The 15,749-nt window shown below is 44.1% G+C and overlaps 1 protein-coding gene across 2 annotated transcripts in view; it reads right to left on the bottom strand.

Annotated features, from left to right (window-relative positions):
* The window catches only part of Caf1-55 (chromatin assembly factor 1 p55 subunit), a 99,781-nt gene that overhangs the window by 26,706 nt on the left and 57,326 nt on the right, over window positions 1-15,749 (bottom strand). For both annotated transcript variants that reach the window (XM_080271575.1, XM_080271574.1), the window contains exon 4: window positions 11,481-11,626. In XM_080271575.1, coding sequence (XP_080127701.1) covers window positions 11,481-11,626 — 146 coding nt within the window. The remainder of the gene's footprint in view (window positions 1-11,480; window positions 11,627-15,749) is intronic.

The following is a 15,749-nucleotide window of genomic DNA, read 5'->3' as shown; positions in this document are numbered from 1 at the left end:
TGTGGGCGTGCGACAAGGTTGTGTGATGTCCCCATGGTTCTTCAATATATATATGGATGAGGTGATGAGAGAAGTAAAAACACAGGTAATGGAGAGGGGGATGGCACTGGTAATGAATGGTGATGGATGGAATATCTTAAATTTGTTGTATGCTGACGATGCAATACTAATTGCAAACATCAGACGAGAACTTGGTAGACTAGTGCAGAGTTTTGCTGATGTCTGCGAGCGTTGTGCCATGAGAGTAACTGTAAAAAAGACTAAAGTGATGGTAACTGAGAGAGAAGGTGACTCCCAGTGTGATGTTACAGTGAATGGAGAGAGACTGGAATTGGTGAGAGAATTCAAATACTGTACCTGGGTACAATGACAAAGAGGGGAAAATGTGCAAAAGAAGTTAAAAGTAGAGTGACACAAGGAAGGAAAGTAACTGGTTCAGTGAAGGCCTTGATAAGAAACAGAAAAAGACTGAAATAATGCAAAAGAACCAGAGAATGAAGTTTTGGAGGTGAGTATATACTGTACAATATTAAACATTCTGGGTACTTACAACAAGTCCCTGGCTCCTGGACTGGTTACTTTTGGACCCTAACCTAGCCTAACTCAGAAAAACACCTCCCTACTGGACATGAATAGCACCTAGGACCCTATTCACACCAATAAGGGACATAAAAGAGTGAAATGAGGTTTTAGAGGTAAGTATGGAAAATACAGTACAATATGAAACATTCTGGGTACTTACAACAAGTCTCTGGCCATCTCGATGAATAACCCACCTCCTCTCAGACTCTGACAGTAAAAAGGAGTACCTGAAGCACCTGCAGTACACTGTATGTGAAGTCTTGCACTGAACTTAGTCATTTGTACTCATAAATCCATTTTCTTAACACTACACATTCTAGACTAATTTGCGCTCCATTGTACCTAAATAAGCGTTGCACTCTGCACTTAAGTCTTTGCACTCATAAATCCATTTTCTTAACACTACACACTCTAGTCTAATTTGCGCTCCACTGAACGTCAATAAAATCAGTGTTGCACTCTGCACTTAAGTCTTTGCACTCAGAATTCTAATATCTTAACACTGCGCACTGTTTTTTCACTGCACAACACTGTAAATTCCTGTATGGTCTAGTGATGAGTTCTTGCTGTTTATTCACTGTCAGAGTCTGAGAGTAGCTGATGCAGGTGGCCTAGGGGTGCATCGCTGGGACGTGGTGATGGACTACCAACTGCAGATGACTTTGAAGACAGGCGCAAACTCACGTCCAGTGGCGACTCCACCGTGCCTGATGTGCTGGGCTGTGGCTTGGAGGATGAGGGCCTGTCTTGAGGAGGCAATGGTGTGGAGCCAGGGCTGGGCACAGCAAGGGTCACGGGTCTGAAACAGCTGTCAATGGTTGATTGACACAAGGAACGACGATTTTGAAGATTAATGATGCGCTGCTTGAAAGCGCACACTTCCTCCCTGTCGCAGTCCGGGTGTTCCAGGGAGTCGAGAACGAACTCAACGTGTTCCCGGAGTGCGCTCAGCTTGGGGATGGTTGGAGTAGTGTCAAGCCACTGAGAGGAGTCCGCATCATCATCGCCGGCCTCGTCGGAATCTACAAGTTGGGTATAGACACCTGCAACTGAAGATGCGATCTCGATATCAGACAATGTCTGATACCCAGGATCGTCCTCGTTGTCATCCAACCACTCATGCACTTCGTCCACATCAACACTGTTGCCATGCAAACGTAGACATGCATGGAAGTCATCCACGTTAAAACCTAGGAAATTGTGCTCCACATCTGTTTCGAGAAGCAGACGAGACCAACCATTTTCTAGGGTTTTGACAGGGATTTCCTTCCATGCACTGGCCCAGTTGTAGATGGCAGACTTGATGTTGTAGCAGTGAAGGTTTTCCAGAGTCCACTGGCCTCGCTTGTCCTGTACCTCCCTGCGCTCGTCCTCGTCCTTGAGAACAACCATCACCTCGTCCAGGAACTTCCGTCGGTACAGTCTCTTCGTTGCCACGATCATTTCTTGGTCCATTGGTTGGATGAGAGCAGTCGTATTAGGTGGCATAAACATGCACCTAATGCGCCCATTCTCAGCCAACAAGTCCTTGTCACATGAGTGGGCAGGTGCATTATCTAAGAGAAGGAGGGCGTTTACCTAGTCGCGCAGGATTCCCAGTGTCTACGTCTGGTAATTGATGACCTCCTTGACGAAATGGCGGTGGAACCAGTCTTTGAAGATCTGGGCAGTGAACCATGCCTTCACAGGATGGTACCAAATGACAGGAAGGACATCCATCACCCCATGAAAACACCGAGGCTGCTTTACACAGCCAACAATAACAGGCATGAGTTAGCATTGGCACAACACAAATTAGATATCCGTTGCTTGTAGAGCTTGCAGCCAGGTACAGGCTTCTCCATCTCCTTGGCTAGAGTGTTTGTTGGCAAAGAGCGATAGAATAAACCAGTTTCGCCAGCGTTGTAGATCTGACCAAGAGTGAGGCCCTCCCTGTCGATCAAGCTCTTCACCTTGTGCCGAAACTCCACTACTCCATTCTCGCTGGCGTCCAAAGTTTTGCCATTAGACTTACAGTTGGTAAGGTCATGTCGTAACTTGAACGTGAAGAGCCAACCCTCGGATGCCTTGAAGTCTAGGGCATCGTGAAGCCTTGCGAACTTCTCAGAAGCAGCCTTCAGCTCCGTGCCACACACCAGCAGCATGTTGCTGTCGATACCAAATCAACACGGAGCGATCAACTTCAGCATACTTGGGAGTAAACACCATCTTCCTCTCCACGTTGCATTTGTTCTTCGACGAGAAGTCAGCCGTGTACTGCATGAGTTTGTCACGGGATCTCTTGATATCAAACAAAGTAGATCGGGCCAGGTTGAATTCACAGAGGATGCATGAGGTTGACCATCCCGCGTCCACCTTGTCCAATATCTCCCTCTTCTTCTCCAGAGTCAAAACCACTCTCTTCCTCTTCTCAGGCAGTGGGGCCATCATCACACACACTAACAAGAGGCAGGAGAGCCTGCAGCAAGTAGGGCACCACCACAAAAGCGAGCATGTGGGCGGCCATGATGATGAGCGTGCACACACAATGAAACAGGCGGTAAGTGTGGAGGATGCAGGGGCACTCTAGCGGATGGCGGCGGAACTACACACCAAAACACAGCTGGTCCGCGCTGTGCACATCGAGTTCAAATTACGAGTGAAAAAAAAGTTGGACTTTTTTCGAATTTTTTGCCATTTTTGGGCAATTTTGGGAATATTAAATCCCGGGACCAAAATGTCCATTAAGTGGGGTGTTTGGAAAGTGTGCGTCCCGATAGTACAGGGATTACTGTAATGTGATTCATGAAAGATGTGAAGTGAGGAAGTCTGACACCAGAATCAGAGAGAGTGTACGGGTATGATATGGTCATGTGGAGAGAATGGATAGCAATAGAGTGGTGGAAAAGGTATATCTGAGTGAGTCTGATGGAGGGAGGAGGCGAGGTAGGCCAAGGAGGAGGTGGAGATATGGTGGACGAGTGTGTGAGGAAGAGAGATTTGGAAGTCGGTGAGGCTAGGGAACATGCAAGAGATTGAGCTGGCTGGATGAATATTGTAAAGAAAAGTGGCAGCATCCACAGTGACTCTATCAGATATGTTTATATGAAGCTACAGAATGTGGTGAATGTCTTCTGTGTATCCAATAAAGCCAGGATTCCAGGGACTTGACTGATGAGTGAATGGAAGTGTGGCCCATTGGACTGGGCAAATAAGGGTTGTCTGGACACTGCTATTCCTCACCCAGCCCTAGGGTGGGAAAGGAAGTTCGAATGATGATGATAATGAAGATATACCCTCACATGTAGAATTAACTGCAGTGGAGATCAATTCATCTGAAGGGAAAATAATGGTGGCTAATTTATATATGCCACCCAAAACAAACACTTGGGAAGGAGGTGAATATGAAGACTTGGCAGAAAGTACAATACAGTGTTTAAGAGCCCTACTACAAAGAATGGAAGAGAAATCTTAAAGAACTATATTAACTGGAAATTTTGACACAAATATAAAGTGGAAAGCTTGGGATCGAGAAGTGGCTGGTTAGCGTTCTTATGGCCATGTATGTGGGTGATCACACCCAGGTAAGGGTGAATGGAGATTTGAGCGTTGAGTTTTCCGTGAATGTTGGTGTGCATCAGGGGCCAGTCTTGAGCCCGTTGTTGTTTATCATGGTACCTGAAGCCCTCTCACGTGACTTCATAAATGGACTCTGGTGAGAGATGTTGTATGCTGATAATTTGGTGATGGTTGCTGAGAATGAAAGGGAGGCAGAGGAAAGATTTGGGATGTGGAGAGATGGTATGGGACAAAAGGGATTAAGAGTAAATGTAGATAAAACAGAAATGATGGTACCTAAGCCTGAGGGTGGTATTCTCAAAGAAAGAGAGTGGCCATGTGCGATTTGTCACAAGGGCGTGGGAAGTAATTCCATCTTATGCAGTGTTTGTGATATGTGGGTGCATAAGAGATGTAGTGGTATTAGAGGTAGACTACGAGATAATGCTGATTTTATGTGTGCGTTGTGTCGGGGAGAGCAGGTGGATATTGCCAGGTGTGAAAGGATTGAACTTGCTGGTGGGTCTCTTGAGTGTGTGGAGGAGTTTTGTTATTTGGGAGACATGTTATGTGCTGGAGGCGGGGCAGGAGCTAGCTCTGTGGCTAGGGTGAGAAGTGGCTGGAAGAAGCTCAGGGAGCTGCTGCCTCTTCTGACATCGAGAGGGCTCTCCCTCGGTGCTAAGGGATCTTTGTATGCGGCATGTGTTAGAAGTGTAATGCTGTATAGTAAAAAGCCCTGGGCAGGAAAGGAAAAGGATATTTGCAGGCTCAAACATACAGAAATGGCAATGATCAGGTGGATATGCAGATTGTCCTTGAGTGCAAGGCCTGGGGGGACTAGGTTTACGATGGGAGAATTGAGAGGCAAGATGGGACTGGAGTGTATTGGTGTTGCAATGAGGAGAGGTAGATTGAGATGGATTGGGCATATGGAGAGGATGGGGGATGATTATTGGGTGCAGAAAGTGAGAAGTCTTAATGCTGGGGGTAAGGTAGTGAAAGGCAGAAAGAAAAAGACCTGGGATGAGGTCATTGAGTGTGACCTCAGGGTTAAGGGACTAAATAGGGAAGCTGCCGGAGATCGAGCAGCATGGAGAGCCGGCATTAGGTGACCTAGGACGATGCATACAAGCATGTTGGAGCCTTCAAAAATGAAAATGATATAAATTGGAATACTCTAGATGTAAGAAGCTATGAAAGCTGTTGGGATCAGAAGTTCCTGGATTTCGTAGAGAGTTTTTCCTATCATAACATGTAAATGAAAACACCAGAAAAAGAGGACTATAAGATATATCATTATTAGATCTTATATTTACTAGGCAAGATACTGATACTGACAACATAATGTATTACTCTCCATTCAGCAAATGCGACCATTCAGTATCAAATTGCAACTTCAGGACTGTATATGATACAGTTAACAGTAATGAAATTTACAAAAAGAGCCTAAACTAAAAGAAGGGCTACTATCATGACCTAAAGAAGTCTATCTATCTATCTATAGCCCGACGCCCTATTCCCGCAAAGGGTGGCTGCAGACAAAACGCCTCCAAGTCGCTTTGTCACCCACCATTTAACTTCCCTCCCTCCAACTCACTCCCCCTTCCCTCATATACCTCTCAACTCCATCCCTCCACCTCACCTACATACACCCTCTTAGTCAGTCTTTCACTCTCCATTCTCTTCACATGTCCAAACCACCTCAGTGTATTTCTCCTAATCTTCTCAACCACATCCACATCCACCCCACAGCGTTCCTTCACTTCTTCATTCGTCAGCCTGTCCCTCCATGTCACTCTACATACTCCTCTCAAGTAACTCATTTCCACTGCTCTCACTCTTGACTTGTACCCCTCTTGCAAGGTCCACACCTCGCTTCCATACGTCAGAGTAGGGATCACAATACTATCATGCAGTGACTTCTTAACTTCCATACTCACCTCCCTGTTTCTCATCACTGCTTTCATTGAACCAAGAACTTTCCTTCCCTGCTGTACCCTTTCATGCACTTCATCCCCCAAAGTTCCATCCTTACTCATCACACTACCCAAGTACTTGAATGCACTCACATTCTCCATATCCTCACCATCCAACCTCTCTTTACATTCTGTGACTTCATTCCTCTCAAACACCATAACTTTGCTCCTGTTTACATTAACTTTCAGATTTCTCTTCCTACACACTGTCCCAAATTCATTCACCAAACATTGCAACTCCCATTCATCTTCACTCAACAGTACTGTATCATCAGCAAACAGCAACACCGGAATCTTCCAAATCTCACCCTCATTCATTAGAGCCACCCCCACATCCACTGCCCTACCTTGCATCTCCTTTACAACCCCATATATGTACATATATATTAAGGGCCATTTTCACAGTCGTCCCCAATGGCCTACTCGCTTCCGAACACACGTTTTCGTTTTCACAGTCGCCCCCAACCAGCCTTCTGAGGCCTCTGTTGAGGACGGCATTCGGGACGGCCCGAACAAATTACTGGAACATTCTTGGAGGACCTGCAGCCTCCCCAACACATGGTCCCGAAAGTAAAAAAGTAAAAGAATAATTACATGTAACATATTTTCATTATTATATCAATATTATATACCTAATGTAATATTTCTGGGGTAAAAAACACACCCGGTACTGAAAAAAAATATATGTTTGTGTATTTTTATCAGACTTTCTACTATGCATCCGAATACTAGCCTTTCGCAGACGGGTGGAGGCTCCACAACAAACGGACACGAACGAAATACGAGAATGGTTGTCTAATGCATATTTTCATGAAAATTCTAATATCTGTTGCCCGATGTAAAAGCTGATATAGCTAACACCCCGTTTAGAAAAGAAAATGTTCATGTATTAATAGTATATCCGTTAATACACCACACCATCACTCATTACATGTTATACATGTTACTTCATCGTTATTTTTACTTAAGCCTTTTTTTTACAGTACTTAATATTCATCAGCATTCAGCTTAATTCCGATTTCAAGTAGAAGTGTGGTGAGGTTGCCGTTAGTTAGCTCTTCAATCCGATGACGTTTCCTGTTCGTTATTTTTGCTGCATTCTTGCAAATATCTTCACTCCTGAATATATTAGTAAGAATTGTGTGAAGTGGATGTTCCAGCCATGTTATCATATTCATTACATTCCAATTTCTAAATATTCTCTACATATGGAAAGTGTTTTCGCCACCCAGAGCTACCAACCCTACCGCATCAACACAGGCAGACGTCCCCACGTTAGTAAGCTCCCAAAAGCCATTAGGAGCAACTGTGAAATCCAAAGGTGCTTTTGGTACGGGCCCGACACACGTTCGGGCCCAAAAGGTTAGGGATGACTGTGAAAACGGCCCTAAACAGCCATGGATACATCACACAACCCTGTTTCAGTCCCACACTGAGATCAAAGAACTCACTAAGCTCACAATCCACTCACACCGTAGCCCTAGCTCCTTCATACACACTCTTCACAGCACTCAACAATTTCCCCTCCACTCCATATATTCTTAATACCTTCCACATACCTTGCCTATCTATTCTGTCATAAGCTTTCTCCAAGTCCATGAAGGCAGCATACACTTTCTTTTCCTTCTCTAGATACTTCTCCACTAAACATCTTACAACAAATATCTGATCTAAACACCTTTTCCCTTCCTAAATCTCCCTTGTTCTTCTCCAACTAGCTCCTCTGTCATATGCCTAACCCTATCAATGAGTATTCTACCACATATTTTTCCAGTCACACTAAGAAGGCTAATACCCCTACAAAAACATACTTCTCTCTCCCCTTTTCCTTTGTATAAAGGAACAATATTACCTGATTACCAGTCCTCTGGAACCCTTCCCTCTTCCCAAGCCAATCTACATAACTTCCATATCAACTCCACAACAATCTCACCCCCATACCTCAGCATTTCACCACACTCCATCAATTCCTGGGGCCTTTCCTAACTTGATCTTCTTCATTGCTTCCACTACTTCTGCCCTACTGATCTCTTCCTCCCTCCACTCATCTCTTCTCCCAGCCATTCCCCAACCACTTATACTCGCACTGCTCTCATTCTCTACATTCTACAAATCCTCAAAGTGCTCCTTCCATCTCCTTAATTTCTCTCTCTTCTCCACCAACAATCTAAAGTACTTCATAGAAATAGATTGGGAAAAAGGAGCTTAGAGGACAAGATATAAATATTATATATAGAAAATTCTTTATGAAACACGAGTCAAAAATTATATGCCTCAGCACAAAGAAACAGAAATCAGGATAAAGAAATGGTTTAATACAGACTGTAAAAAAAGAAATTCACTGTGGAAGAGATACAAAAGACACAACAGTGAGAGGGCATATACCAACTACAAACAGACAAGAAATGATTATACAATGATAAGGAAAGAAGCTCAAAGGAAGTTTGAAGAAGACATTACACCCATACCCTGATAACCGACAATTCGCTAGACCAAAAAATGAAATGGGGGAACATTCCCACAATTCCAACAGCCATCAATACGTTGGTCTGAACACTTCACCTCTCCCTAGGTTTGAAATGAGGGTGTCAAACAGGATGTGGTGGTGTACATGGCTCTCCCTGTCTTCCCTCCATCCCCTCTCTTCTCCTCCCATCCCTCCTCCATCCCCCACCACGCTCGGCACTGCCAGGCGTGTCTCCCTCTCCATCCCATCATCCTCCCCCACCCCCAATTGTCAAACTCCCCATCACCCCCACCCTCACCCACCCCAGCTTATCTGGTTGTGTGTGTGTGTGTGTGTGTGTGTGTGCGCACGCGCACTGCACTAAAATACAATAATTACAAGTACAGTGCGTTAGTGGACATTTGTGCTGGGAGGGGGTTGGTGATAGCCAATACGCTCTTCAGGCATAAAATGATCCACAGGTATACATGGTGAGTAATGAGAAGGGTGGGTGGTGAATTGAATGAAAGGAAGGCAATGATTGATTATGTGTGTCTGGATGAAAGGATGTGAAGATGTGTAATGGATGCAAGAGCTAATAGAGGTTGGGGGTGTGGACTTTCTGACCACTACTTGGTGGTGGCCAGAATTAGGATACAAGTAAGATGGAGGAATAAAAGAAGGGAAAGACGAGAGGAAGTAGTAGTTTCAAGGAGAGTGGAAAGGTTACAAGAGGATGAGAAAAAGGCAGAGTATAAGACAGAAGTGGAGGAACGATAGGGCAAATATGAATTGGAGCAGATGGGGGACGTAGAAGGTGTGTGCAGGATATTTACAGAAGAAATATGTGCAGCATGTGATGTGGTGCGTGGGAGGAAGAGAAGATGGAGGGGGGTGCAAGGAACAGCGTGGTGGACTGAAGAGGTGAGACAGGCTGTGGCACAAAAGAGGAAAGCATACAATGAATAGATGAGAAATAGGGGCGTGGATGAAGCTGAGAGGTGGAAAAAAGAGTTATATGTAGAAAGAAAAAGAGAGGTGAAAAGAATAGTAAGAGAGAGTAAGAAGAGAGTGGATGAGGAATTTGGAAGGAATTTGAGTGTAAAGTGGAGGGACTGTAAGAAAATGTTCTGGAAAAAGGTGAAGACAGTAAGACAGGGTGGAAGTGAGGTTAGCAGGGGAGTGAAAGATAAAAATGGTAGATTACTAGTGGACAAGGGAGAAAAAGTGAGCAGATGGAGAGAACACTTTAAGGAATTGTTGAACATACGGGATGGAAGTAATGCGAGTACAAGTGGCTGGGGAATGGCTGGGAGAAGGAGGGAGGTGAAAAGACAAGAAGAAATCTGTAGGATAGAAGTTGTGGAAGCAATGAAGAAAGTTATATTGGGGAAAGCCCCAGGAATTGATGGGAGTGTGTGGTGAAATGCTGAAGCATGGGGGAGAGATAGTAGTAGAATGGATGTGGAAGATGTGCAGATTGGCCTGGGAGGAAGGTAGAGTCCCGGAGGATTGGAAGTCAGGTATAATTATTCGTTTGTACAAAGGAAAAGGGGAAAAAGAAGTGTTTGGTAATCATAGGGGCATTTGTCTTCTTAGTATAATAGGAAAAGTGTATGGTAGGATACTTATTGACACAGTTAGAGAAAGAACAGAGGAATTAGTTGGAGAAGAACAGGGAGGTTTTAGGAAGGGAAGAGGTTGTGTAGATCAGATATTCATTCTTAGATCTTTAGTGGAAAAGTTTCTAGAGAAGGGAAAGAAGTTGTATGCAGCTTTCCTGGATTTGGAGAAAGCATATGACAGGGTGGATAGACAAGGATTGTGGAAAGTATTAAGAATATATGGAGTAGATGGAAAGTTGTTGAATGCTGTGAAGAGTATGTACGATGGTGCGAAGGCTGCAGTGCGTGTGGATGGTGAACTAAGTGAATTTTTCTCTTTGGAGGTTGGGTTGAAGCAGGGATGTGTCATGTCTCCATGGTTGTTCAATCTGTTCATGGATGGGGTAATAAAAGAGGTACAAGGTAGGGTAGTGCATGTTGGAGTGGCCCTGGTGAGAGAGGATAGTTTGGAAACTCCCTGTACTGTTGTTTGCAGATGATACTGTGTTGTTGAGTGAAGACGAAGGGGAGCTGCAAGGTTTGGTGGATGAGTTTGGGTAAGTGTGTAAGAAACGGAATCTAAAGGTGAATGTAGGGAAGAGTAAAGTGACGGTCTTTGAGAGAGGTGAAGTCAGTGAATGTACAGCGAGGTTGGATGGTGAGGAATTGGAAAATGTGAGTACATTTAAGTACTTGGGTTGTGTGAAGTGTAAGGATGGAGGTTTGGAGGGTGAAGTGCTTGAAAGGGTGCAGCAGGGAAGAAAGGTTGCTGGTTCTTTGAAAGCAGTGATAAGAAACAGGGAAGTGAGCATGGAAGTGAAAAAGTTACTACATGACAGTATTGTGATACCCACTCTAACGTATGGAAGTGAAGCTTGGATGTTGTTAGAAGGACACAAGTCAAGAGAGCAGTGGAAATGAGTTATTCAAGAGGAGCCTGTGGAGTCACATGGAGAGACAGGCTGATGAATGAGGATATAAAGGAGCATTGTGGTGTGGATGTGGATGTGATAGGAAGCGTTAGGAGGAACACACTGAGGTGGTTTGGCCATGTGGAGAGGATGGAGGGTGAAAGACTGACGAAGAGAGTGTATGTGAGTGAGGTGGAGGGGGGAAGAGGGAGGGGGAAGCCGAGGATGAGACGGAGGGATGGCGTGGAGAGGTATATGAGAGAGGGAGGGGTGAGTTGGGAGCAGAGCAGTGAAATTGCGGGGGACAGGGCGACGTGGAGGCGATTTGTTTGTGGCCACCCCAAACGGGATTGAGGCGTCTGGCAATAGATAGATAGATAGACAAGTACTGAACCACAAGTATATGTAAGTTACAATACAGTACCTCCTTTTTCATTGTCATAATGTGATGCATCAAACTGAGCATCCTCATTGGGCAGCTGAACTGATGCTATGAGAAGATGGTTCTGTTCGTCACTGGTGTGTGTGCCAAGAATCAGCCGATGGATGCTGTAGTCTTTACCATCTGGTCTGTGGGAGGACACCAAATGTTAATGTTACTCTGTCTGACACACACACACACACACACACAGGTCACCGACAGAGACGGAGCTCTTCCTGGATTGTGGGGAAATAATCACTGAATCAGTGACGAAAAGAAGACTAGCCTATTTGTGACTGTGTTAATGAATGCATGAGTGGTGGTCCCATCGGACAGTAGTAGTATAAATAAAAAAAAAAAAAAAAAAAAAAAAAAAACGCGGTTTCGGTCATAAAAAGAACAAGACACAGTGAAAATAGAAAGTCTCCATATGGTTGGTTCATGGCGGAAAGGGACGGTGCATTGTTTACAATTGGTGAGAGAGAGTTCGAGGGCTTCTCAGAAGAGGATGTGGGAAATGGAAGTATGAAGTTGAACCAGACAAGAATAGCAGGTGTAGAGAAAACAGCGGAGAGGAATGTCCAGGAGATAAAAAAGGTATGGGCAGTAATTAAAGTTACAGGAATGGACTATAGAGCAGGTAACCGAGATCAAAAGTCTACAAAATAAACTGGAAAAAATTTGTACACGTAGTGACGAACAAGATAGAGAAGTTACTGAATTAAAAGTGAACAATGAATCAGACTCAAATGAAATAAAACAGCTTAAGAGGGAGAATAAGAGGTTGGAATAAGAAAGAGACAGGATGAAAAGCAAACTAGAAGAGTATGAATCCAAATCAAGTATACAGGACGAGCACATCAAAGAAATCAAGGAGCAATATAAGGGGTGGAAGAAAATTCAGGAAGAGGGAAATGTAAATTTGAGAGATTATAGAACAACAAAGCAAGGAAAAGGTGGAGAGGGAAGTGGTTAGGGTGCCGAGAAGTAGAGAGTTTTTAGTTAGGGATGCAGCAGATAAGAAAAAATGTGTAATAATTTCAGGAGTCTAAGAAAAACGTATGACAGTAAGATCAGAGAGAGAAAGAGAAGAACTGAGTAAGGTTAGGGAAATAATATTAGTAGCCTGTGGAGTCACATGGAGAGAAAAGGCTGATGAATGAGGATATAAAGGAGCATTGTGGTGTGGATGTGGATGTGATAGGAAGTGTTATGAGGAACACACAGAGGTGGTTTGGCCATGTGGAGAGGATGGAGGGTGAAAGACTGACGAAGAGAGTGTATGTGAGTGAGGTGGAGGGGGAAAGAGGGAGGGGGAGGCCGAGGATGATATGGAGGGATGGGGTGAGAGGGGGGTGAGAGTTGGAAGCAGGGCAGTGAAATGGCGGGGGACAGGACGACGTGGAGGCGATTTGTTTGTGGCCACCCCAAACGGGATTGAGACGTCTGGCAATAGACAGATAGATAGATAGTTATGGAAGTCTACAACGAAGCTCAAGAAGTGATTGAAGAAGCGTTTAGGTTAGGAAAGTACGAGGAAGGAGGGGCAAGGCCATTGAAAGTAAAGTTTAAGTCTCAGGCAACAGTAAACAAAATTATCAGTAGAACATGGAAATTATCAGACAAGGAAGGGTTAAAAAATGATTGCATAAGGAGAGATGCAAATGAGGAAGGAAGAGCTAAAATAAAGGAGTTAGTAAAGGAAGCAAAGGTAAAAAATGAACAGAGAACGGAGGAAGTGAAGACAGTGTTTTACTGAAGAGTCATGGACCAGAAATTAAGGAAGTGGTACCAACGGACAGAAGGAGAAAAGAGGGTATAAAAAACATAAAAAATAATTGGAAGGTGGCATATACTAATGCTGATGATTTAATATTGGCAAGGCTAGAAATCAACAATTTTTTGAGGGTACATGAACCATTTGGAGGGTGTGTCAGGACTCTAAAATATCTTAATACATAATAGCTAGCAACATACATATATAGTCTAGAGGTTAGGTCAATGTCAAACCTAGGGGCCAAAAGGAAATGACGTTAGCACCTCTCCAGAATGCCTCTCACCAGCAAAATAGCCCACGAACAGCGCCTCGTGACCATACACACACACACACGCTTCTAGAACATTTCAACAACAGTATAGCACACGTGACACGGCCCCTGCTATACGAGAATGTAGGGATCTGAGCTCAGAAGGGGACTGGCCATAGAACTAGCAGGTAGTGGAGAGAGCGAATATGAAGAGGGGTCTGACTAGACTTAGTATATTAAGTCCCTGTATAATACATACGCTGCTCAACTTAGACTTTCTTTGAAGATAATAAATCAAGATCAACTCCCTGTATTCATCTTTAACTCCTCCTACTCTTCAATTACCAAAATAACTTTAACCAAAACTCAAGACTTAAATATTACAAGACTAAAGAGTTATATATATATAAATGTTGGCTATGAAGCTCCAACAGCTGAAGTGCTTGAAAGGGTACAGCAGGGAAGAAAGGTTGCTGGTTCCTTGAAAGCAGTGATAAGAAACAGGGAAGTGAGCATGGAAGTAAACAAGTTACTACATGACAGTATTGTGATACCAACTCTAATGTATGGGAGTGAAGCTTGGACGTTGTTGGAAGGACACAAGTCAAGAGTGAGAGCAGTGGAAATGTTATTTAAGAGGAGCCTGTGGCATCACAGGGAGAGACAGGCTGACAAATGAGGATATAAAGGAGCAATAAAGGAGCATTGTGGTGTGGATGTGATAGGAAGCGTTAGGAGGAATACACTGAGGTGGTTTGGCCATGTGGAGAGGAAGGACAGTGAAAGACTGACTAGCAGAGTGTATGTGAGTGAGGTGGAGGGGGGAAGTGGGAGGGGGAGGCCGAGGATGAGATGGAAGGATGGGGTGGAGAGGTATATGAGAGAGGGGTGTGTGAGTTGCGAGCGGGGCAGTGAAATGGTGGGGGACAGGGCGATGTGAAGGCGGTTTGTTTGTGGCCACCCCAAACGGGATTGAGGTGTCTGGCAATAGATAGATAGACAGATGAACCTGATGTTATGTGCTTTGTAGAGACCAAGTTAAGAGAAGATATTGATGTTCATATGGGAGATGGTAAATACAAACTGTGGAGAAGAGACAGAAAAGAAAAAAAACTGGGAGGAGTGACGATAGCAGTGAAGAACAACATACATGTAGATACCATGGAAATGGGAGAAGGCAGGCCTGAAGTGATAAATATGAAATTAGAAACTGAAGAGAATAACAAGGAGATATGGTAGTAGTGTATGTTCCCCCTAAGACAAGAGCATGGAGTGATGATGAATACCAGGAAATGTTGTCAGACATGGCTAGTTATTTACAGAAAATGATTGAGAAAAGCAAAAAAGACTGACGAAGAGAGTGTATGTGAGTGAGGTGGAGGGGGGAAGAGGGAGGGGGAGGCCGAGGATGAGATGGAGGGATGGGGTGGAGAGGTATATGAGAGAGGGGGGTGTGAGTTGGGAGCAGGGCAGTGAAATGGCGGGGAACAGGGTGACTTGGAGGCGATTTGTTTGTGGCCACCCCAAACGGGATTGAGGCGTCTGGCAATAGATAGATAGAACAATATAATTTTAATGGGTGACTTCAATTGTAAAGAGGTGAACTGGGAGGAATGGGACTCAGGAGGCAGCGAAGATTCGTGAGGCACTATATTATTAAATATAACAATGATCAATGTGATGACGCAATGGGTCAAAGAAGAGACACGGTTCCGAGGTGAGGACACAACAGCAAGACTAGGCTTACTGTTTACCAAAGAACCCAATGTAATACTGTAGAATCCTTGAAATATCTGTGACCTATTGGAAAAAGTGATCATGTGGTCATTGAGTTCCAGATAACAGGGAACATGGAGCCAAGAGACGAGCTTTATAGGCAGGGAAGATACAACTTTGAGAAAGCAAACTTTACAGGATTGAGAAAATTTTTCAAAAATGCAGATTGGAGAAAATTCAGAGAAACAAGAGAGATACAGAGGAAGTGGGATATTACTCTAGGCCTCTATAATTCGGGAGTGGAAAAATTTGTGCCAAGAGTCAGAGGGAAAGAAAACAGGAAAAAGGCGTGGTTTAACCCCTAAACCATGGGCTCGTTTTGCTTTGACTTGCGTGTCCCGCGGGCATATTTGCGGTCCGACAGACTCTCTAAAAATATTTGCCAAAAATCAGTTATTAGCCCTAGAATATTAAAATTAAATATGCATATGGCACATACCTTCAGCTTTCTCCTGGGATGTTTGTTAAG

This window comes from Coenobita brevimanus, chromosome 46 (assembly GCF_032717465.1).
Source record: "Coenobita brevimanus isolate Jiangsu-jjx chromosome 46, ASM3271746v2, whole genome shotgun sequence".
Classification (NCBI taxonomy): domain Eukaryota; kingdom Metazoa; phylum Arthropoda; class Malacostraca; order Decapoda; family Coenobitidae; genus Coenobita; species Coenobita brevimanus.
Note: the sequence above shows the minus strand (reverse complement) of the source record. Positions and strands in the feature narration are given on the sequence as shown.